Raw genomic sequence first — 19385 nt, 5'->3', positions numbered from 1 at the left:
GAGTTCTCAAACCACAGATATAGGCTAGCAGCATACACTCTTGAACAACCACACGGTACTGACATGTCACTTGGATGAATTAAAGTTGGGTGAGGAAGAGGGCAGGGACCTTGGAAAAGTTTATAATCTAGTCAGTAGGTGGAAAAATTAGCTCTATAACTAAAACATGCAAATAAGAAGTTTGAGCCTAATCTGCTAGCTCTAAAACAGATTATATTATCAAAATGGAACTGTATGCTATTTGTATTGTAACATTTGTCACATGTCCTTTTGCAGGATGAAAGTAAAAAAGCTGCCTATGATTTTAGCTCTTCATCTGAAGAGGTTCAAATATATGGATCAATTGCATCGATACACAAAGTTATCCTACAGAGTAGTCTTTCCTTTAGAACTCCGACTATTCAACACATCAGGAGATGCCACCAATCCAGACAGAATGTATGACCTGGTTGCTGTGGTGGTGCACTGTGGAAGGTAAGCACTCGACGTACCATTCACATTTAAGAATACAAAAAAAAGCATAGAACAAGAAAAATCCATCAGAAGCATTCCTTTTTCATCCCGATATACTCGACAGTGTCTTGGACTCTGTCCAACCCATTTCATCTCCTGAAGAGAGGGTCTGAAAAATTCTCACTAATACACCCCCCCCCCCCCCCCCCCAACCACCAAAAAAAAGTAAAACAAGTAAAATTCCAGAATAGCGCTCTAATATTGCATCCCCCAGCTGGGCAATGATGGAGCAGTATAATTGCATTCAGCATCTCCGAGTTAGGAAGGGGGAAAAGCAACCTGGATTCCTGCTTCTCATAATCCACTGAGCTCTGCTAGAAAATGCACATCCGTGAATGTAGGGTGAGGATATGATCAGACACCGCTTCCTGCAGCCTCAATAGTCAACCTTTACTGTGAGGCACTCTTGGGCATCTGTCATGGGACTGTATCTCGGCTTTTGTCGCTGCCAAAGTACAGGGGTTTATGAGAGCTAGATTTTTGTCTGTCCCACCTGGGAATAAAGTAACGGCTGGGCTGAGCAGAGTGGAGAATTGGACAGGGAGGAATGCACACTGATGACTGAAAGCGCCCAATTTTTCTTCCATTTAAACGAATAGAAGAAAAATTAGACAGGCTCTGTTAACAGGCGTACATTTCTCTCTGTTCGATTTTCCTTTCTGTATTCTACCCAGGCAGTAGAGACAAAACTCTCACCCAATGTATTTAGGATGATGTGAGCATACTGACATGTTGCTCGTTCAGTGTGAGAATTAAGAAAAAAATGTTAGTGGTTCTGTTATTGCACTGCATTGTGTGTATATTGTTGTGAAATAAATTATTTTTGATCAATAATTCTGAACTGACAGATGCATACACACACTCAGTCTCCCGTGAGGTTGCACATCGAAGCTCAAGAGCAAGTGGAATTTTTCAGGTTAAATAGAGTTAGAGGGCAATGGGTAATTAGACTAGGGCTGAGAGAACTGTAGTGCTGGAGGCGGGAGGGGAAAGGTAGAGCAAGGGTACAGGGGAGGGGGAAGGTAGAACAGGGTTAGAGGTGGGAGAAAGGTAGAGGAGGGTTAGCGGTTAAGGGGCACAGTAAAGCAGGGTTATATTTGGGGGCCGTGCAGTAGCTAGAGAAGGGTTAGAGGCCAGGGGGTGTAGAAAGTAGAGCAGGGTTAAAAGTCAGGAGAGAGGGGAGAAGAGGAAGGTAGAGCATGGTATGAGGCCAAAGAAGAGTTAGAGTTTCGGGAATGTGGGCACGGAATTGAAAGCTACCCGAGTGGGGTTGCAGTTCGGAGGAAGTGCCCACATAGCTGCAACCAATGACAGCAATATGGTAATTGATGCCAGATTGGAGAGGGGAGGAAGGAGGAGCAGCTAGAGCAGAGCTGGGAAGTATGGGAGGTGGAGCGAAGAGATAAAAGTGATGAGAGAGATAGAGAAGAGGCAAGCGGAGAGGGGGAAGAGCAGAGTACGATGGAGAGGGGGAAGAGGAGGCGGGGATAGGAGTGGGATGGGGTATGAGAGAAAAAGGGTTGAGAGGCTAGGAGGAGGGAAATGAATTGCGTAGCTGGAGAGAGGGGTGGGGAAGGGGATAGTAGGAAAGGGATGGAAGCTGGGGAAATGCAGGGGGATCAAGAAGCTGGTTCATTATAGTCTTAAGTATTAATGAATTCTCTCTGACCCAAGATTCAAAAATTCACATTACTGATGTGTAATGAATAGTACAACAGCAGACGGGTTTAACTTCATATTATAATTGTCGTTGCTTTTATTTGTGTATATGCATACAGAAATTTGGTAATGCCTGAGCAGGGTATCCAATCTTTTTGTCAGTTGAGAAGAATGTACTTGATCCCAAGTCTTGTTTGTAAATTTATGTCTAATATATAAATAAAGGACTATGGGCCACAGAAGCCGTCGATCTGTCACTAAAACTACCACAATAACTGGATGAGTTGCAACCTGCTCATGACAACAGGAAGTCATGTGGCATAGTTAGGAAGTGTGCGCAAACATAAGATTTTTAACATATAGGCTGGAATTTGCTGGAATAGGGCATTTTGCAGCGTGCCCAGTTAGTTAGACTTTTTCCTGCACATTTCAGCTCAAAAATCTTTTTCCCTGTAAGTTGCTGGAAATGCAAGCTGATAACGGCATGACAGGAGCACTTGGGATCTTGGTGAATGACTGGACCAACAGAGTGTCTCCTTAACCAATGAGATTTAAGGATTGAGCAAGAAACAGGAAGAACTGAGGAGGGGGGTAAATTAGAGTGGTTGAATTCAATGTCAAATCAGGCACAGAAAGAGGAATAAAGAGAAGGGGGAAAAAAATTAGATATAGACAGAAAGGAAAAATAAGAAAACATTTTTTAACATTTGACATTTTTAAAATCCAGCAACAATTCACTACCGGAGGGAATGGGACTCCACACTTTTAATTGTTCACTCTCTGGGCCAGAGAGGTTCAAAGGGTACTTGCGCTATTAATTACTAGACTTAACTTTCTGCGAGTTTAATGGGCAATTAATGTACAAATCCAGCAACTTCAGGAAACTAATGGAGAGGTTAAGAGTGAGATGCCGTTATTGCAAAGCTAACCGGAGCGGTGCAAATCGCCCAGCAACTTGTGAAGATTTGCAATTCACAAGATATCTCCTCTTCACCACACATTGCTGGCCGCTTTGCACGTTAATAACGTGTGTCGTTCACACGATTATTTTTTTGGCAAATTACGGCCCATTATAAATATTAGTCAAATCTCCTGTGGCATTGCACGAGGTAGGTTGGAGAATATGGTTACTCTCTGATGTCTTTGTGCTTTGTTTCTCTGTCTCTGTTTTGCTTCTGTGTCTCTTTTTCCCTTTTCTGCTTTTCTCCTCTTAGCTCTTTTTGCTTCTTGTTTCTTTTCAGATGGGAGGTGAAGGGTAATGTGGTGTGATCTGGTGGGAAGAAAGCCACCACAGGCTGGATTTGGGGTAGGGATTGTGGGAAAAATGTGGCCTTCAGCTGCTCCTCTCCCATCCCCTACCCCAATCATGTGCTCCGGCCCCTTCTCCTTTAACCTTCCCCCCACCTCTTCCTCATTCTACCACCTTGTCCCATCACTATTCCTACCTCTTCCCCTTTGAAGTAAGCTGCTCAACCTCTGTATCTTCCCGTTCCCTTGGTCTCTTGTCACATCTTACACTTAATCCTCCAGCCACTCTGAATTGCTCCCTGAATCAGCATAAATGGGATCAAGGAAATTAGAATAAGGAAAGAAACTGTCAGTCTCTCTCTCACTTTCATTCTGTCTGTCTCTCAGCCTACCCCTCTTCCTCTTTTAACCTTGCGCTCTCTCTCATGACCCCATCTCTCAAGTCAGAGACCTCTTCACCTTCAGCCAGTTCCTCCTCCTCCTCCTCCAGTTTGTTTCCCTCAGAGGATTTGTCAAAATTCAGTTTGTTTAAAAAAAGAAATCAACTCCGGAATTTCCTGGAACTTTTTAGTGTAACTACGGGTTTTTGTGAGGAACTTCACACGTAACTATGCCTGTTTTACACAGAAACATCAGTATGCATGAATTTCCTTGATCGTTTGCATTACATTTGAGATACGTCCACTGAAATCCTCTGCCAATCACTTGGGTAGCTCTGATCCCATGCAAAAGACCAGGTCATGCGAGTTTCCTGCATTTACTCCAGTAATGCGCTGGCGTAGATTTACACCCCAAATTTTCTGGGAACCCTGTTCTGCATAATAATGGAAGAGGAAAAGCAGTGGCAAGAAGCTCAGTGTGGCAGAAGACAGACCAGTCGCTATTGCCCCTATTGGTGGCGCATCATTTGTGCTTGTTTTTACATTCCAGTGTAGCCATAAATGCTTTGCAGGAAATTTGGTCCTAAATTCCCGTCGGCAAGATCAGCATACATTTCGGCATAAATGGGATCACGGAAATTCGAGGAAATTAGAATAAGGAAAGAAACTGTCAGTCTATCTCTCTCTTTCATTCTGTCTGTCTCTCAGCCTACCCCTCTTCCTCTTTTAACCTTGCGCTCTCTCTCTCATAACCCCATCTCTCAACACCTGCCCCTCAACGTCATAGAACACAAGACAAAAGATGTGTAGTCAGTACATTGTCATTTTTTAAAATCACTTGTTCAAAGACATACACAAACCTTTATACAAATTTGAAATTTGGTGATTGAATTTCACAACTAGCCTCTTCATATTCTCTGTAAACTGTGGTATTTAAAGTCCAGATATATTCCTTTATTTATGTATATATTTAATTATCCCATACCATTTTACATTCTGAGAATAGACAGCAAGATGGAAGCCAAGATGTACTAGCTGGAGGTGAACACTGGCATTTGGTAGTACTTGGGAACAGGAGTGGGGTTTCATTGCACTAAGGGCAATGTTGGGCTTTCATAGTGGTGGGAATGGTTCTGTGGTTTGGTAGTGCTAGGGAATGGTCCTGGAGTGTGGTAGCACTGGGAAATGAACCTGGGGTTTGGCAGAACTGGGATGAGGATCCAGAAGTTTGATGGTATTGAAATTGGGCTGCTGGTTTGGTAGCATTGGGATCCTTTGAACTCGCAGCACTGTGAAGGAGGGAGCCTGGAATTTAGCACAACTATGGAAAGCCCTATTTATAATAGAAACTACTTATGTAACCTCGTCATGCTGTAATAACACCTTGTCCCTATTCTTGATGCAGCACCTCCACTGCACTGGGGGAGGATGTAATTACATTGTGATAAGTTTAAAAGGCACTTTCTATTATAAATGTGGACATAGGAATTTAAAATGGCAAAAGTTGCCAGGAAGTACATGCAAATGTGAGATATATAACATTTTACAGGAGTATGAGTTTATTTGGATAAAATGTTTTCAGAAATTACAATTTTTACGCTTAAATATACAGAGATAGTTTTGATGCATCTACCTAAGGAACACATTTGTAAACTCGTACTCGTGCAAGTAAGTTAAATAAATACTATAATTTTATATCTTTCAAGTCATTCATGAGTCACCTGTGGATGTTTTCAACTCCCGCTGTTGCAGGCAAACCTGACTGTACTGCTCCAGACAGGGGAATGAGCAATGCACTCAGGATTTCCCTGCAACATTGTGAATCGTATAGGTGATCCAGAATAAAAACAGAAAATGCTGGAAGTACTCAGTAGGTCAGGCAGCATCTGTGGTGAGAGAAACAGAGTTAAAGTTTCAGGTTGTCAGAAAGGTCATTGACTTGAAACGTTAACTTTGTTTCTCTCTTCACAGATGCTGCCGGACCTGTTGAGTATTTCCAGCATTTTCTGTTTCTATTTCAGATTTTAAGCATCTGCAGTATTTTTGCTTTTATTTAGGTGATCCAGAACCTTCTCAATCAGATCTGAAATAATTGAAAGTATATTATTTTGTAGGTCCGAAAAGCTTATTCAAAAGACAACTTAATTAAACAGCAACAGCAACTTGTATTGATATAGCACCTTTAATGTAGTAAAACGTCCCAAGGCGCTGCACAGGAGTATTTTAAGACAAAACTTTTCTCACCAATCCACATAAGGATAAATTAGGGCAGGTGACCAAAAGCTTGGTCAAAGAGGTAGGTTTTAAGGAGCGTCTTAAAGGAGGAAAGAGAGGTAGCGAGGCAGAGAGGTTTAGGCAGGGAATTCCAGAGCTTAGGGCCTAGGCACAGAAGGCACGGCCACCGATGGTTGAGCGATTATAATGAAGGATCCTCGAGGGCAGAATTAGAGGAGCGCAGATATCTCGGGGGTGGTGGGGGAGGTTGTGGGGCTGAAGGAGATTAGAGATATGGAGGGGTGAGGCCATGGAGGGATTTGAAAACAAGGATGAGAATTTTGAAATCGAGGCGCTGCTTAACCGGGAGCCAATGTAGGTCAGCGAGCACAGGGGTGATGGGCGAACGGGATTTGGTGCGAGTTAGGACACGGCAGCCAAGTTTTGGATGACCTCAAGTTTACATAGGGTGAAATGTGGGAAGCCAGCCAGGAGTGCGTTGGAATAGTCAAGTCTAGAGGTGACAAAGGCATGGATGAGGGTTTCAGCAGCGGATGAGCTGAGGCAAGGGCGGAGATGGGCGATGTTACGGAGGTGGAAATGGGCGGTCTTAGTTATGCTGTGGATATGTGGTCGGAAGCTCATTTCAGGGTCAAATATGACACCAAGGTTGCGAACAGTGTGGTTCAGCCTCACAGATGTTAGGGAGAGGGATGGAGTCAGTGGCTAGGAAACAGAGTTTGTGGCGTGGACCGAAAACAATGGCTTCGGTCTTCCCAATATTTAATTGGGAAAAACCTGTATGACTTGTTTGCCATTTTCTTTCTTTTTAATGTAAATGGGAAAAATGCTCAGGAGCTTTCTTATAAATTTAGATTAACTACTGTGGTATGGAGAAGTGTAGTGAATCAGTTTAAAAAAAAAATAAAAAAAAATCATCTTTTGGAAAGTATATGTATTGAAAAAGCGTGTTTATATATATGTCTTTTAGAATAACATTTTTTTTTTAAATTAGAGCAATTACAGTAACAAAAACAGCTCGGCCAGGATCCCAAAGCAGTACTGTTGCTAGGATTTTAGTAAAGCGTAATGTCGGATATATGAAATGTTCATGCGGCAGTACTGTAGATGTTCTCCTGCACTTCCTGCCCCATTCCAGCCCACTAATAATTCAGTATAGTGTAATGATGGATGAGAAATGTTTGTGATATATTCATTCGAAGTTTGAAAAGCACTTAACAGTAGAGTTATAGATATTATCCTTCTAAACTTGGGTTGTGTCTAAAGAGAATATTTTCAGCTATGTAACACACTGGTGAAATACTGCTGGGTACAGATCTGAAGCCGGTGTAGAAGTGTGAGCAATTTTAGGTGATGAGTGAAGAATATCACAAAGCACTTTGAAATAGCTTTAAAACATCATGTCCTTATAGCATATTGGTACCAGTTTACAAAATAAGCTTGGTTCTTAGCAAATTAGTTCTTTATTAGCTGAGAACTGGATCAAAACCTATTGGAGCCTTCCTTTATGACTACCTGTAATCTAATATTTTGTTAAATACAGTACATGTTGGCTGTATATTATACAGTCAGCAGTAGCCTTTTGAGAATTGAAAATATCCTTCATAGCAATTATTTTTTTGTGCAAAGCTGATTAAAGCTGTGAATTGTGGATCATTATACACTGGCTCCTTGCCAGATTTACGGGCAAAATGTAATATGAGCAGAGTGAAAAAACCCCCACAGAAAATGATGGATAGGCAATTTCATCTTCGATGGCTAGAATTCTGCTGCAACTCTTCTCAATCCTTTTTGTTGGTAAGAAATTTATCTGATGCTACGAAAACATTGAAAGGAACTTTTGTGCTAATGCTAATTGTTTCTCTTGTTTAGTGGCCCTAACCGTGGGCACTACATTGCAATAGTAAAGAGCCATGACTTTTGGTTGCTGTTCGATGATGATATAGTAGAGGTATGTTTATTTGAAGTTATTACTGAATTTAAGTTATTTAATACTATTAAAGTTTGTTTTCTAAAATTGTTTTAATGAAAGCTGTAAAATATTAAGGGTATTCAATAATAACTTTCAAAAGGGAATTGGATATATACTTAAAAAGGAAAGATTAGCAGAGCTAAGAGAGCAGAGGAGTGGGACTAATTGGTAGTTCTTTCAGAGAGCCAGCATAGGCACGATGGAACGAATGGCTTCCTTCTGTGCTGTATGATTATGTGCCCCTGCAGTTTTTTTTTGTTTTAAATCGTTCTGAGGTGGAAGTAGCTGAACTGAAGAAGTGCAGCTTTTCTGTGGTTTGGCAACCATTCAAAGCATAGTTCTAAACTCACTTGCAGGTTAAATTTGGAACAGTGAACAAAACTTGCCAGACTTTCTCATCTCTGGCAGGAATTCATATAGTGCATTTAGAAGTGATCCCTTTGTGTTAGAATCATAAAATTTTGTTTTTCTTAAGTGAGAGAAGATGGGAGAAAAGATTGTAAGATGCATGTTTTTAAAGAGTTTTATATTCTGTTGAATTACTTCATAATTCCTAAATGTTAAACATCTGTTTGTTGACTACTGTCTTTTAGATGTCCCTTGTTACTATGGCCGTTGTTATGCTTTAGTACTGGGTAGATGCAGAATACCCACTGGAGATTCATGATGTCACATGGGGAGGGGTTTCTGATCCTACACTGCCTCTAGCCAGCAGTTTAATAGCATACAGCACAGCAGCAAGGCGAGACTGAGGCACAAAACGAAGTGTAGCTTTACTTTTCTGTATAATGTTTTGGAGCTATGGTGCAGTTTAGTTCAGCATAAGAACATAAGACGCAGGAGTAGGTCATTTGGCCCCTCGAGCCTGCTCTGCCATTCAATAGTATCATGGCTGATCTGATCTTGGCCTCAGTTCCACTTCCCTGCCTGCTCCCCATAACCCTTGACTCCCTTACCATTCAAAAATCTGACTATCTCCACCTTAAATATATTCAATGACCCAGCCTCCACAGCTCTCTGGGGAAGAGAATTCCAAAGATTCACGACCCTCTGAGAGAAGAAATTCCTCCTCATTTCCAATTTAAAAGGGTGACCCCTTATTCTCTGCATCTACCCTGTCAAGCTCCTTCAACATCTTATCTGTTTCAATAAGATCCCCTCTCATTCTTCTAAACTCCAATGAGTATAGGTTCAACCTGCTCAACCTTTCTTCATAAGACAACCCCTTCATCCCCGGAATTAACCTCGTGAACCTTCTCTGAAATGCCTCCAATGCGAGTATATCCTTCCTTAAATAAGGAGACCAAAACTGTACGCAGTACTCCAGGTGTGATCTCACCAAAGCCCTGTACATTTGTAACAGGATTTCCCTGCTTTTATACTCCATTCCCTTTGCAATAAAGGCCAACATTCCATTTGCCTTCCTAATTACTTGCTGTACCTGCATGCTAACTTTTTGTGATTCATGTACAAGGACCCCCAGATCCCTCTGTACCTCAGCATTTTGTAATCTCTTCCCATTTAAATAATAATTTGCTTTTTTATTTTTCCTACCAAAGTGGATAACCTTGCACTTTCCCACATTATACTCCATCTGCCAGGTTTTTGCCCACTCACTTAGCCTATTTATATCCCTTTGGAGATTCTTTGCGTCCTCCACACAATTTGCTTTCCCACCTATCTTTGTATCATCAACAAATTTGGCTACATTACACTCGGTCCCTTCATCCAAGTCATTAATATAGATTGTAAATAGTTGAGGCCCCAGCGCTGATCGCTGTGGCACCCCACTAGTTACAGTTTGCCAACCTGAAAATGACCCATTTATCCCGACTCTCTGTTTTCTGTTAGTTAGCCAATCCTCTATTCATGCTAATATATTACCCCCAATCCCATGAGCTCATATCTTGTGCATTAACCTTTTATATGGCACCTTATCGAATGCCTTCTGGAAATCCAAATACACGACATCTACTTATTCCCCTTTATCCACCCTGCTCGTTACATCCTCAAAGAACTCCAGCAAATTTGTCAAACATGATTTCCCTTTCCTAAAACCCTGCTGACTCTGCTTCACTATATTATGATTTTCCAAATGTCCTGCTACCACTTCCTTAATGATGGACTCCAACATTTTCCCAATGACAGATGTTAGGCTAACTGGTCTATAGTTGCCTGCTTTCTGTCTCCCTCCTTTCTTAAATAGGGGCGTTACATTTGCAGTTTTCCAGTCTGCTGGGACCTCTCCAGAATCCAGGGAATTTTGGTAGATTACAACCAATGCATCCACTATCTCTGCAGCCACCTCTTTTAAGACCCTCGGATGCAGGTCATGGGGACTTGTCCACCTTTAGTCCCATTAGTTTGCCTAGTACTTTTTCTCCAGTGAGAGTGATTGTTTTAAGTTTTCCCCCCACCCCACCCCAATAGCCCCTTGATTATCCATTATTGGGATGCTTTTAGTGTCTTCTACCGTGAAGACCGATACAAAATATTTGTTCAAAGTCTTCGCCATTTCCCTGTTTCCCATTATTAATTCCCCAGACTCATCCTCTAGGGGACCAATGTTTACTTTAGCTACTCTTCCCTTCCTTTTTATATACCGGTAGAAGCTCTTACTGTCTGTTTTTATATTTCTTGCTAGCTTACTCTCATAAGCTATCTTCTATCTCTCTATCATTTTGTTAGTCGTGCTTTGCTGGTTTTTAAAAATTCCCCAATCCTCTGGCCTTCCATTATTCTTCGCAACATTGTATGCTTTTGTTTTCAATTTGATACCATCCTTTACTTCCTTAGTTAGCCACAGATGGTTCATCCTTCTCTTAGTCTTTCTTTCTCACTGGAATATATCTTTGCTGAGAGTTATGAAATATCTCCTTAAATGTTTGCCACTGCTTTTCTACAGTCTTACCCTGTAATATATTTTCCCAGTCCACTTTAACCAAGTCTGCCTTCATACCTTTGTAATTACCTTTATTTAAGTTCAGGACACTAGTTTGAGACCTAACTTTCTCACCCTCAAACTGAATTTGAAATTCTACCATGTTATGATCACTCTTCACTTCAAGATCATTAATTAATCCAGCCTCGTTACACATTACCAGACCTAAAATAGTCTGCTCCCTGGTTGGTTCCACAACGTATTGTTCCAAGAAACCATCCCGCATACACTCTAAGAACTCTTCCTCAAGTCTACCTTTGCCAATTTGCTTTGTCCAATCAATATGAAGATTAAAATCTCCCATGACTTTAGCCGTACCTTTCTTACAAGCCTCTATTATTTCTTGATTTATACTCTGTCCTACAGTGTGGCTACTGTTTGGGGGCCTATAGGCCACTCCCACCAGTGACTTCTTACCCTTATTATTTCTTATCTCCACCTAAACTGACTCTACGTTTTGATCTTCTAAGCCAATATAATTTCTCACTACTGCACTGATCTCATCCCTTATTAACAGAACTACACACCACCTTTTCCTTTCTGGCTATCCTTACGAAATGGCAAGTACCCCTGAATATTCAGTTCCCAGCCTTGGTCACCTTGCAACCACGTCTCTGTAATGGCTATCAGATCATACCCATTTATTTCTATTTGTGCTGTCAGCTCATCTATCTTGTTACAAATGCTGCGTGTGTTCAGATATAGAGCTTTTAATTTTGTCTTTTTACCATTTTTCCCTACTCCGACCCCTCTTTCTGATACACTCGTGTGTGTATATGCTCTGTCACTTCCTGTCACACTCTGGTTATTATTACCCCTATCGCTACCCTGCACTTTTGCCTTCTCATTTTTCTTTGACTTTTTAAATTTCCGCTCAGCAGACCCACCCCCCCCCCCCCCCCCCCCCCACTACAGGAAACTTTGTGTTATCCGGAGGCTAAATGTCCAGCAAGCTCGAGCCACCGGCAAAAATCAGGAGCTGTTTTTTTTCTTTTCGTTGCTTTTTTCCTCAACAGTCAAGCTCTGCAAGGTCTGTAGCTAAGCAACAGCTTCAGCTAGAGACGCTTGCCGACTGTTTAGAAGCTGTTGCTAAGCAACAGGGTTTGTTGATTCACACGGAGCTGAAAATCTCCGTATGTTTCAACATTAGCGCTGGAGTGTCCAGCGGTTTTGAGGGAACGGCAACAGCTCGGTGCCGGATAGCACAAAGTTTCCTGTATTTAGTTTAAAGCCCTATCTACAGCCCTAGTTATTCGATTCTTTTTTAAAAATTCATTGATGGGATGTGGGCGTCGCTGGCTAGGCCTGCATTTAGTGCCCATCCCTAATTGCCCTTGAGAAGATGGTGGTGAGCCGCCGCCTTGAACCGCTGCAGTCCATATGGTGTAGGTACACCCACAATGCTGTTAGGAAGGGAGTTCCAGGATTTTGGCCCAGCGACAGTGAAGGAACGGCGATACAGGTCCAAGTCAGGATGGTGTGTGGCTTGGAGCGGAACTTGTAGGTGGTGATGTTCCCATGCGTCTGCTGCCCTTGTCCTTCTAAGTGGTAGAGGTCGCGGGTTTGGAAGGTGCTGTTGAAGGAGCTTTGGCGAGTTGCTGCAGTGCATCTTGTAGATGGTACACACTGCAGCCACAGTGCGCCGGTGGTGGAGGGAGTGAATGTTGAAGGTGGTGGATGGAGTGCCAATCAAGCGGGCTGCTTTATCCTGAATGGTGTTGAGCTTCTTGAGTGTTGTTGGAGCTGCACTCATCCAGGCAAGTGGAGAGTATTCCATCACACTCCTGACTTGTGCCTTGTAGATGGTGGAAAGGCTTTGGGGAGCCAGGAGGTGAGACACTCGCCGCAGAATTCCCAGCCTCTGGCCTGCTCTTGTAGCCACAGTATTTATATGGCTGGTCCAGTTCAGTTTCTGATCAATGGTAACCCCCCAGGATGTACCAGGACACTGGTCCCAGCCTGGTTCAAATTAAGCCAGTCCTGACGGGAACAGCTTCCTCTTACCCCAATACTGGTGCCAGTGCCCCAAGAATCGAAACCCATTTCTCCCACACCAATCTTTGAGCCACTTGTTCATCTCTCTGATCTTATTTACCCTATGCTAATTTGCACGTGGCTCAGGTAGTAATCCAGAGATTGTTACCTTTGTGGTTTTGCTTTTTAATTTAGCCCCTAGCTGCTCATACTCTCTCAGCAGAACCTCTTTCTTTGTCCTACCTATGTCGTTGGTACCTACATGGACCATGACAACTGGATCTTTCCCCTCCTGCTCTAAGTTCCTCTCCAGCCCAGAGGAGATGTCCTTTACCCTGGCACCGGGTAGGCAACACAGCCTTCGGGACTCATGCTCTTGGCTACAGAGAACAGTGTCTATCCCCCTAACTATACTGTCCCCTACCACTACCACATTTCTTTTTGCTCTCCCCACTTGAATGGCTCCCTGTACCACGGTGCTGTGGTCAGTTTACTCATCCTCACTGCAGTCCCTGCTCTCGCCCACACAGAGAGTAAGAACCTCATAACTGTTGGACAAGAGCAAGTGCTGAGGCTCCTCCACCACTACCTCCTTGGTCCCCATACCTGCCTCGCTCGTAGTCACACCAACCTGTCCCTGACCACGGACGAAATCGAAGGGGTGTGACTGCCTCCTGGAACACAGCGTTCAGGTTACTCTTCCCCCTCTCTGATGTGTCGCAGTGTTTGAAGCTCGGACTCCAGCTCATCAACACGGAGTCGAAGTTCCTCAAGCAACCAACACTTACTGCAAATATGGTCGCTGTGGACATCAATGGTGTCCACCAGCAGTAACACATCGCCTGCCTTGCCATCCCTAATGTATTTAATTAATTAAGTGTTTAAGTTTTGAAAGTTTCATTTTTAATCCCGGCTCTTAATATATACCAATGCCCAAGAAAAAGAGAGAAATACTGACCAACCAATCACTTCCCTGCTTTCCTGTGACATCACACTTTGAATCTTTCTACTTCTTCTCCTCCCAGGTTGGTTGGTGCTGCTCCGGGCTCGCCCTCTTGAAATCCCGCTGGTCGGCTCAGTCGTGCCCTTTTATCTCCGGCCCGCTCTCGCGCTCTCTTGTAACCCCGCTGGTCGGCTCAGTCGTGCCCTTTTATCTCCGGCCCGCTCTCGCGCTCTCTTGTAATCCCGCTGGTCGGCTCAGTCGTGCCCTTTTATCTCCGGCCCGCTCTCGCACTCTCTTGTAATCCCGCTGGTCGGCTCAGTCGTGCCCTTTTATCTCCGGCCCGCTCTCGCGCTCTCTTGTAATCCCGCTGGTCGGCTCAGTCGTGCCCTTTTATCTCCGGCCCGCTCTCGCGCTCTCTTGTAATCCCGCTGGTCGGCTCAGTCGTGCCCTTTTACCTCCGGCCCGCTCTCGCGCTCTCTTGTAATCCCGCTGGTCGGCTCAGTCGTGCCCTTTTATCTCCGGCCCGCTCTCGCGCTCTCTTGTAATCCCGCTGGTCGGCTCAGTCGTGCCCTTTTATCTCCGGCCCGCTCTCGCGCTCTCTTGTAATCCCGCTGGTCGGCTCAGTCGTGCCCTTTTATCTCCGGCCCGCTCTCGCGCTCTCTTGTAATCCCGCTGGTCGGCTCAGTCGTGCCCTTTTATCTCCGGCCCGCTCTCGCGCTCTCTTGTAATCCCGCTGGTCGGCTCAGTCGTGCCCTTTTATCTCCGGCCCGATCTCGCGCTCTCTTGTAATCCCGCTGGTCGGCTCAGTCGTGCCCTTTTATCTCCGGCCCGCTCTCGCGCTCTCTTGTAATCCCGCTGGTCGGCTCAGTCGTGCCCTTTTATCTCCGGCCCGATCTCGCGCTCTCTTGTAATCCTGCTGGTCGGCTCAGTCGTGCCCTTTTATCTCCGGCCCGCTCTCGCGCTCTCTTGTAATCCCGCTGGTCGGCTCAGTCGTGCCCTTTTATCTCCGGCCCGCTCTCGCGCTCTCTTGTAGTCCACTTGTAATTCTGTTGTAACAAAATGAGTAATACATCAATTAAATTTTGTTTGAAGAAAGATCACAGTGCTGACATTGAGATGTAGGCCCCGTTTATTCAATCACTGCTTCTATTTTATCCTTATTTTTAGTGATTTACAAAAAAAATTCCTTAAGTCAATGGATATAGATCAACGGTGGGCAAATGGAGTTGAGGTATAGATCAGCCATGATCTATTTGAATAGCGCAACAGGCTTCAGGGGCTGAATGGCCTACTCGTATTCCTATGTTCCTAATAAACTACATTATACACATTTTTTTCCAAGTCCCCTTAAGTGATGATTCCATCAACTTTATAAAAAAAAAAAAAAAAAAAAGTCCTTTTTGTTTAATGCATATTATTTGTACTTTTCAAATATTTGCTCCTGAATTTCCATAGTGGTTCTCCTGGTCTCCTGCCAATAATTCGGTGGGAGATCTGTGGAACCCCCAGAGAAATGGCATAGCTGGCTACAGTAGTTAACATCTGGTCTGTACATACTGTTGCTATACTTTGGTGAATAAACTCTTAAAGCATTCGGCACAACAGCTGGTTTGGTAACATTGGAGTGTTTATTCAGCAGTGCAAGGATTAGAAATAGTTTGGCAAAAACATTATGTGGTGAATAAAAAAAAAAGTCAAGAAACATTGGGGGTGAAATTCATCTTGGGCGATAACGCAAAACGGGTGACAGCGAATCAGCAGCCCGTTCTACACTCTGTCCAGTCAATGTAAAACGGACCGCCGATTTGCTATCCCTCTTTTGCGCTATCGCTGAAGATGAATTTCACACCCATTGACTTGTTAAATAGAGAATTCCCCCACCCCACAGGGTAGGTTGTTATCCAGCTATAGTAAGTGAGGGCTTTTGACAATAATCAAGACATGTACACAGGTAGTTCTGTATTTACTGTGCAGGATGTTTACTACTTGGGCAAAAGCTTTGACTTTTCTGTGAGACATTCAGGATCATTTGTTTGATCGACAGAGCTATTAGAATTGAACAAGACTCTGTAGCCTTTTTTCTCCATTGTTAACCATGTTTATGTTGTCTACTGCGCAGAAGATAGATGCACAAGCCATCGAAGAGTTCTATGGATTGACGTCTGATATCTCAAAGAACTCCGAGTCTGGTTATATCCTTTTCTACCAGTCCAGGGATTAAATGGATCCAGAGTGCAGGAGAACAGTTCCACCTCATTCACTTCCCAATGCTCACCCTTGCAGGAACAAGGCACTGAGATCATGCAAAAGAAACAGAAGATGAGAGAACTTTTAGTCTTGTTTGCAGAGCTTGGGTCACAATAGAGTAATACTAATTGTAATGGCAAAGCAAAGATATCCATGTAAACAAAGCGGCTTTACTCATTGTGAAATCACATTGAAATAAAGCTGTAGCAGCTGTGTATAAGGCACACTTGTGTAAGTAGCGCTGAGCTGAGGCTATGATGTCAGTTCCACAGCTGCAATTGACATAAGTGAAAGTGATGGATGCTAAATGCATATGTATGAAACCAAAGTGAACTGATGTTGGCTTATCCTGTTGGCATTTTAAGTTATGTAATTTTTACATCCTGAAATTTGGGTACTACTGGGATTAGATTTGTTTTCCTTTTAAAGTAAATGACCAAAAACAATGACAGTTGATATTAACAAATCTGAGCAAAATTTCCCACCAAAGAGGAACATGACATTGTATATTATGTAAGGTTTCTACACCTCTTAGAAACCTATTTGACTGACATCTAGCCCTGCAATTGTGACGACTTTCAATTTCCACAAAGTAAATATGTAATATTCCAGCAGACATGGTGTTAATTTGCATTAAATTCAAGTATTTATTTTGTTTCACCATCTGTTCACACATTGGCACTCTTTATTCACAAAAAATCTGGTGCTGATTGCAGGAAAGTTACCTAATGCACAAGAAGCATCAAATATGAGTAGATGTTAAATGCAGGGCATGAGCAATGGCAGGCAAAGAGTTGTAGAGCCTTGTAAATACAACAGTGAAACAATTTGTTAGTGTCAAAGAATTAAATACGTTTTGTAAAGTATTTTTGTTATCCCAGAGGAACTGTAAAGTGGCAAAGTGTTATAAAAGTAATTCCAATTTGTTTTTTGACTTGATGCATCATGAAAAAGTAAATAGACCATATTTTAAATGTCTCGCTAGAAACACCCCACTGTTCTGCCATATTGGAGTGTGCACTAATTATTTTCTGTTGTGTGTGTATATAGTATATAAATAATGTGAGTACACATTTTAAGATTCATTAATTTCTTTATAAACCATTTCAGTTCCTATAAATCTTTGGTTGCTCACTATTATGTACAATATAATTATTCTTTGTTGTAACATCTTAGAATTTCTCTTGCATTGTTGAGTCTGCATTGCTTATCTGATCCAGCACACTTCAATATAGTAATTGAAGTAACTGAATATTTGCCTGAAAAATATGGTCTGTGTTCCCATGCACTTAGTTGAACTCACAGTCACAGATGAATGTAATATCTCAAGCCCCTGTTTACACACCATGTGTACATTCAGATTTGTTTTGCATTTCTGTTTATGGGAATCAAAGCACACTGTTCATATGGTACCCATAAATTACTTTGGCAGTTTTGTGTAAAAAAAAAAAAAAAGTCCTACCTCCCCATATTAATTTAAAATTGGATAATGAATTTAAATCAAACTGAGGTAATTTTATGAATCCTTGCTTGCCGCCTCCTCATGGTGCACACCAGCCCATGCCTCTGACGTAAGGTTTGATATAGTCTGATTAATTGTCCTGGTTTAAAACAGCGATGTGTAAATGGGAGGTAGATTGGCTGCAGTTCAGTTCAGCAGAATCTAAGCATCCATGCTGACTGGTGATGTAGATGAATATAGTAGACTCTGGCAACATGAATTTTAAAGTGGCCTGCATAAGCTTTAAAGTAGGGTTTAAGACCAGAATCACTGTTCTGAATCCAGGTGGAGAACTTTGCCACCTTTCTCTTGTACAGTACTTCATATCAATACTTTGAAATCCTGTGAAGAATGTCTATCTGCTGCTAAAACAAACTTTGATTCATCAGAGAACATTCTGTAGCTTTTAGAATAATGCTTTTTGACTTTTTGGCTCAGGAAATGCTGTGGTCTTAACATTTGATGCCATTTAACCCTTAGCATTTACCTTTTGTTTTTTTTTAAAGGGGAATAGTATCATGTCATTGGGGCAAGGTGTAAACTTGTGGGGGGCAGGAGTTCAGACTGATTGCTTCTAAGTAGATAGCTTAAGTGCCCCAAATTTTTTTTTAAATATTTTTTTTATTGAAGCCCTTTAGGCTTTCCCTACAGTGCTTTAATCAGTTCCCTTGTATCACCTGCATTAAAACACATCTTGGGATTCAGGAATAGAGAAGCCATGTACATTCTGTTGAATGTTTTTTTTGCCTCCTCTTTGCCTCCCCACTTTCATGTTTGGAAGGATATATACTTAATAGTCGATATAGTTTTAAAAAAAGAATGCTTCAATCATAAAAAAACAAAATAATCAGTGGTTGAGTGAGATATCATTAGAATATTGCAGCATTATGCATTTGTTCCTGTTATGCTCGGGTTTTGTAAAAAGAAATGTTTTTGGGTGTGGATTTTAGTGAATATTAGGAATTGATTTGGCTATTGTGCAGCAGTCAAATGGTGCATAGTTTGATAAATTTGGATATTTTAAATGCTACAAAATTGCATTTTAGCCATCAGAAATCAGGGTGTTGGGGGGAAAAGTAACCAGTAAATAATGGAACTGATTCATGTCTTTATGTCAAGAAGTTCTTTGGGACACAGCAGCCGAATATTTTGTATATTGGGTCAGAAATTTCTACAGAAAAAAAGTATGTTCTTTGATAGCATAATATTGTATGTATATATATTGAAAAATTACTCTAAATTATAAATTGTTGCACTTTTGATACTGATTTTTAGGTGTATTTAAGGGGTTACTTGAGACAGCCTGTTGTTTAATTATGTTTTTGTCTTACAGAAATAAAAAAAGATAATTTACAGGCCTAAGGAGTGCTTGAATTTTATGTTTAACTCTCTGTGGTAATTACACAGATTATTCTTGAAGTAAATCTTTTTAACTCTAACTGTATTATATTTGACAAGGAAATATTTTGTAAGTTCTGTTTTGTTTAACCCCTACTTTAGATACTTACTCAGCACCAGCATTACTTTTACATTTTATCATGGTTGTCAAATGACTTCTTGACAACAGTGGGACTAAGATGTATATTTCAAAGATCTCTGTGACTTCATATTCAGAGGAAAAATCAATATGGAATTGCATTCAATGTCAAAGTTCTACAGCATACACAGCTTAATGCTCATTGCTTAAATCTATTATTGCTTTGGCATATACTAGCAGATCTCATGGTGTTGCTTGCAGTGAGTCACGTAATGTATATAATGTAATATATATA

The 19385-nt window shown here is 41.9% G+C and overlaps 1 protein-coding gene across 1 annotated transcript in view; it reads left to right on the top strand.

The window, feature by feature from the left end:
* LOC147111885 (ubiquitin carboxyl-terminal hydrolase 12-like) overlaps nt 1-18971 on the top strand; it is a 61429-nt gene extending 42458 nt beyond the window's left edge. The window contains exons 7-9 of the mRNA XM_085999266.1: nt 277-474; nt 7908-7986; nt 15985-18971. Of these exons, the coding sequence (XP_085855392.1) occupies nt 277-474; nt 7908-7986; nt 15985-16086 (379 nt within the window). The 3' untranslated portion in view covers nt 16087-18971. The remainder of the gene's footprint in view (nt 1-276; nt 475-7907; nt 7987-15984) is intronic.
* The last annotated feature ends 414 nt before the right edge of the window (nt 18972-19385 follow it).

This window comes from Somniosus microcephalus, chromosome 10, assembly GCF_052327205.1.
Source record: "Somniosus microcephalus isolate GS21.2 chromosome 10, FLI_Smic_1.0, whole genome shotgun sequence".
NCBI classification, from domain to species: domain Eukaryota; kingdom Metazoa; phylum Chordata; class Chondrichthyes; order Squaliformes; family Somniosidae; genus Somniosus; species Somniosus microcephalus.
This window is presented reverse-complemented; position numbering and strand designations above follow the sequence as displayed.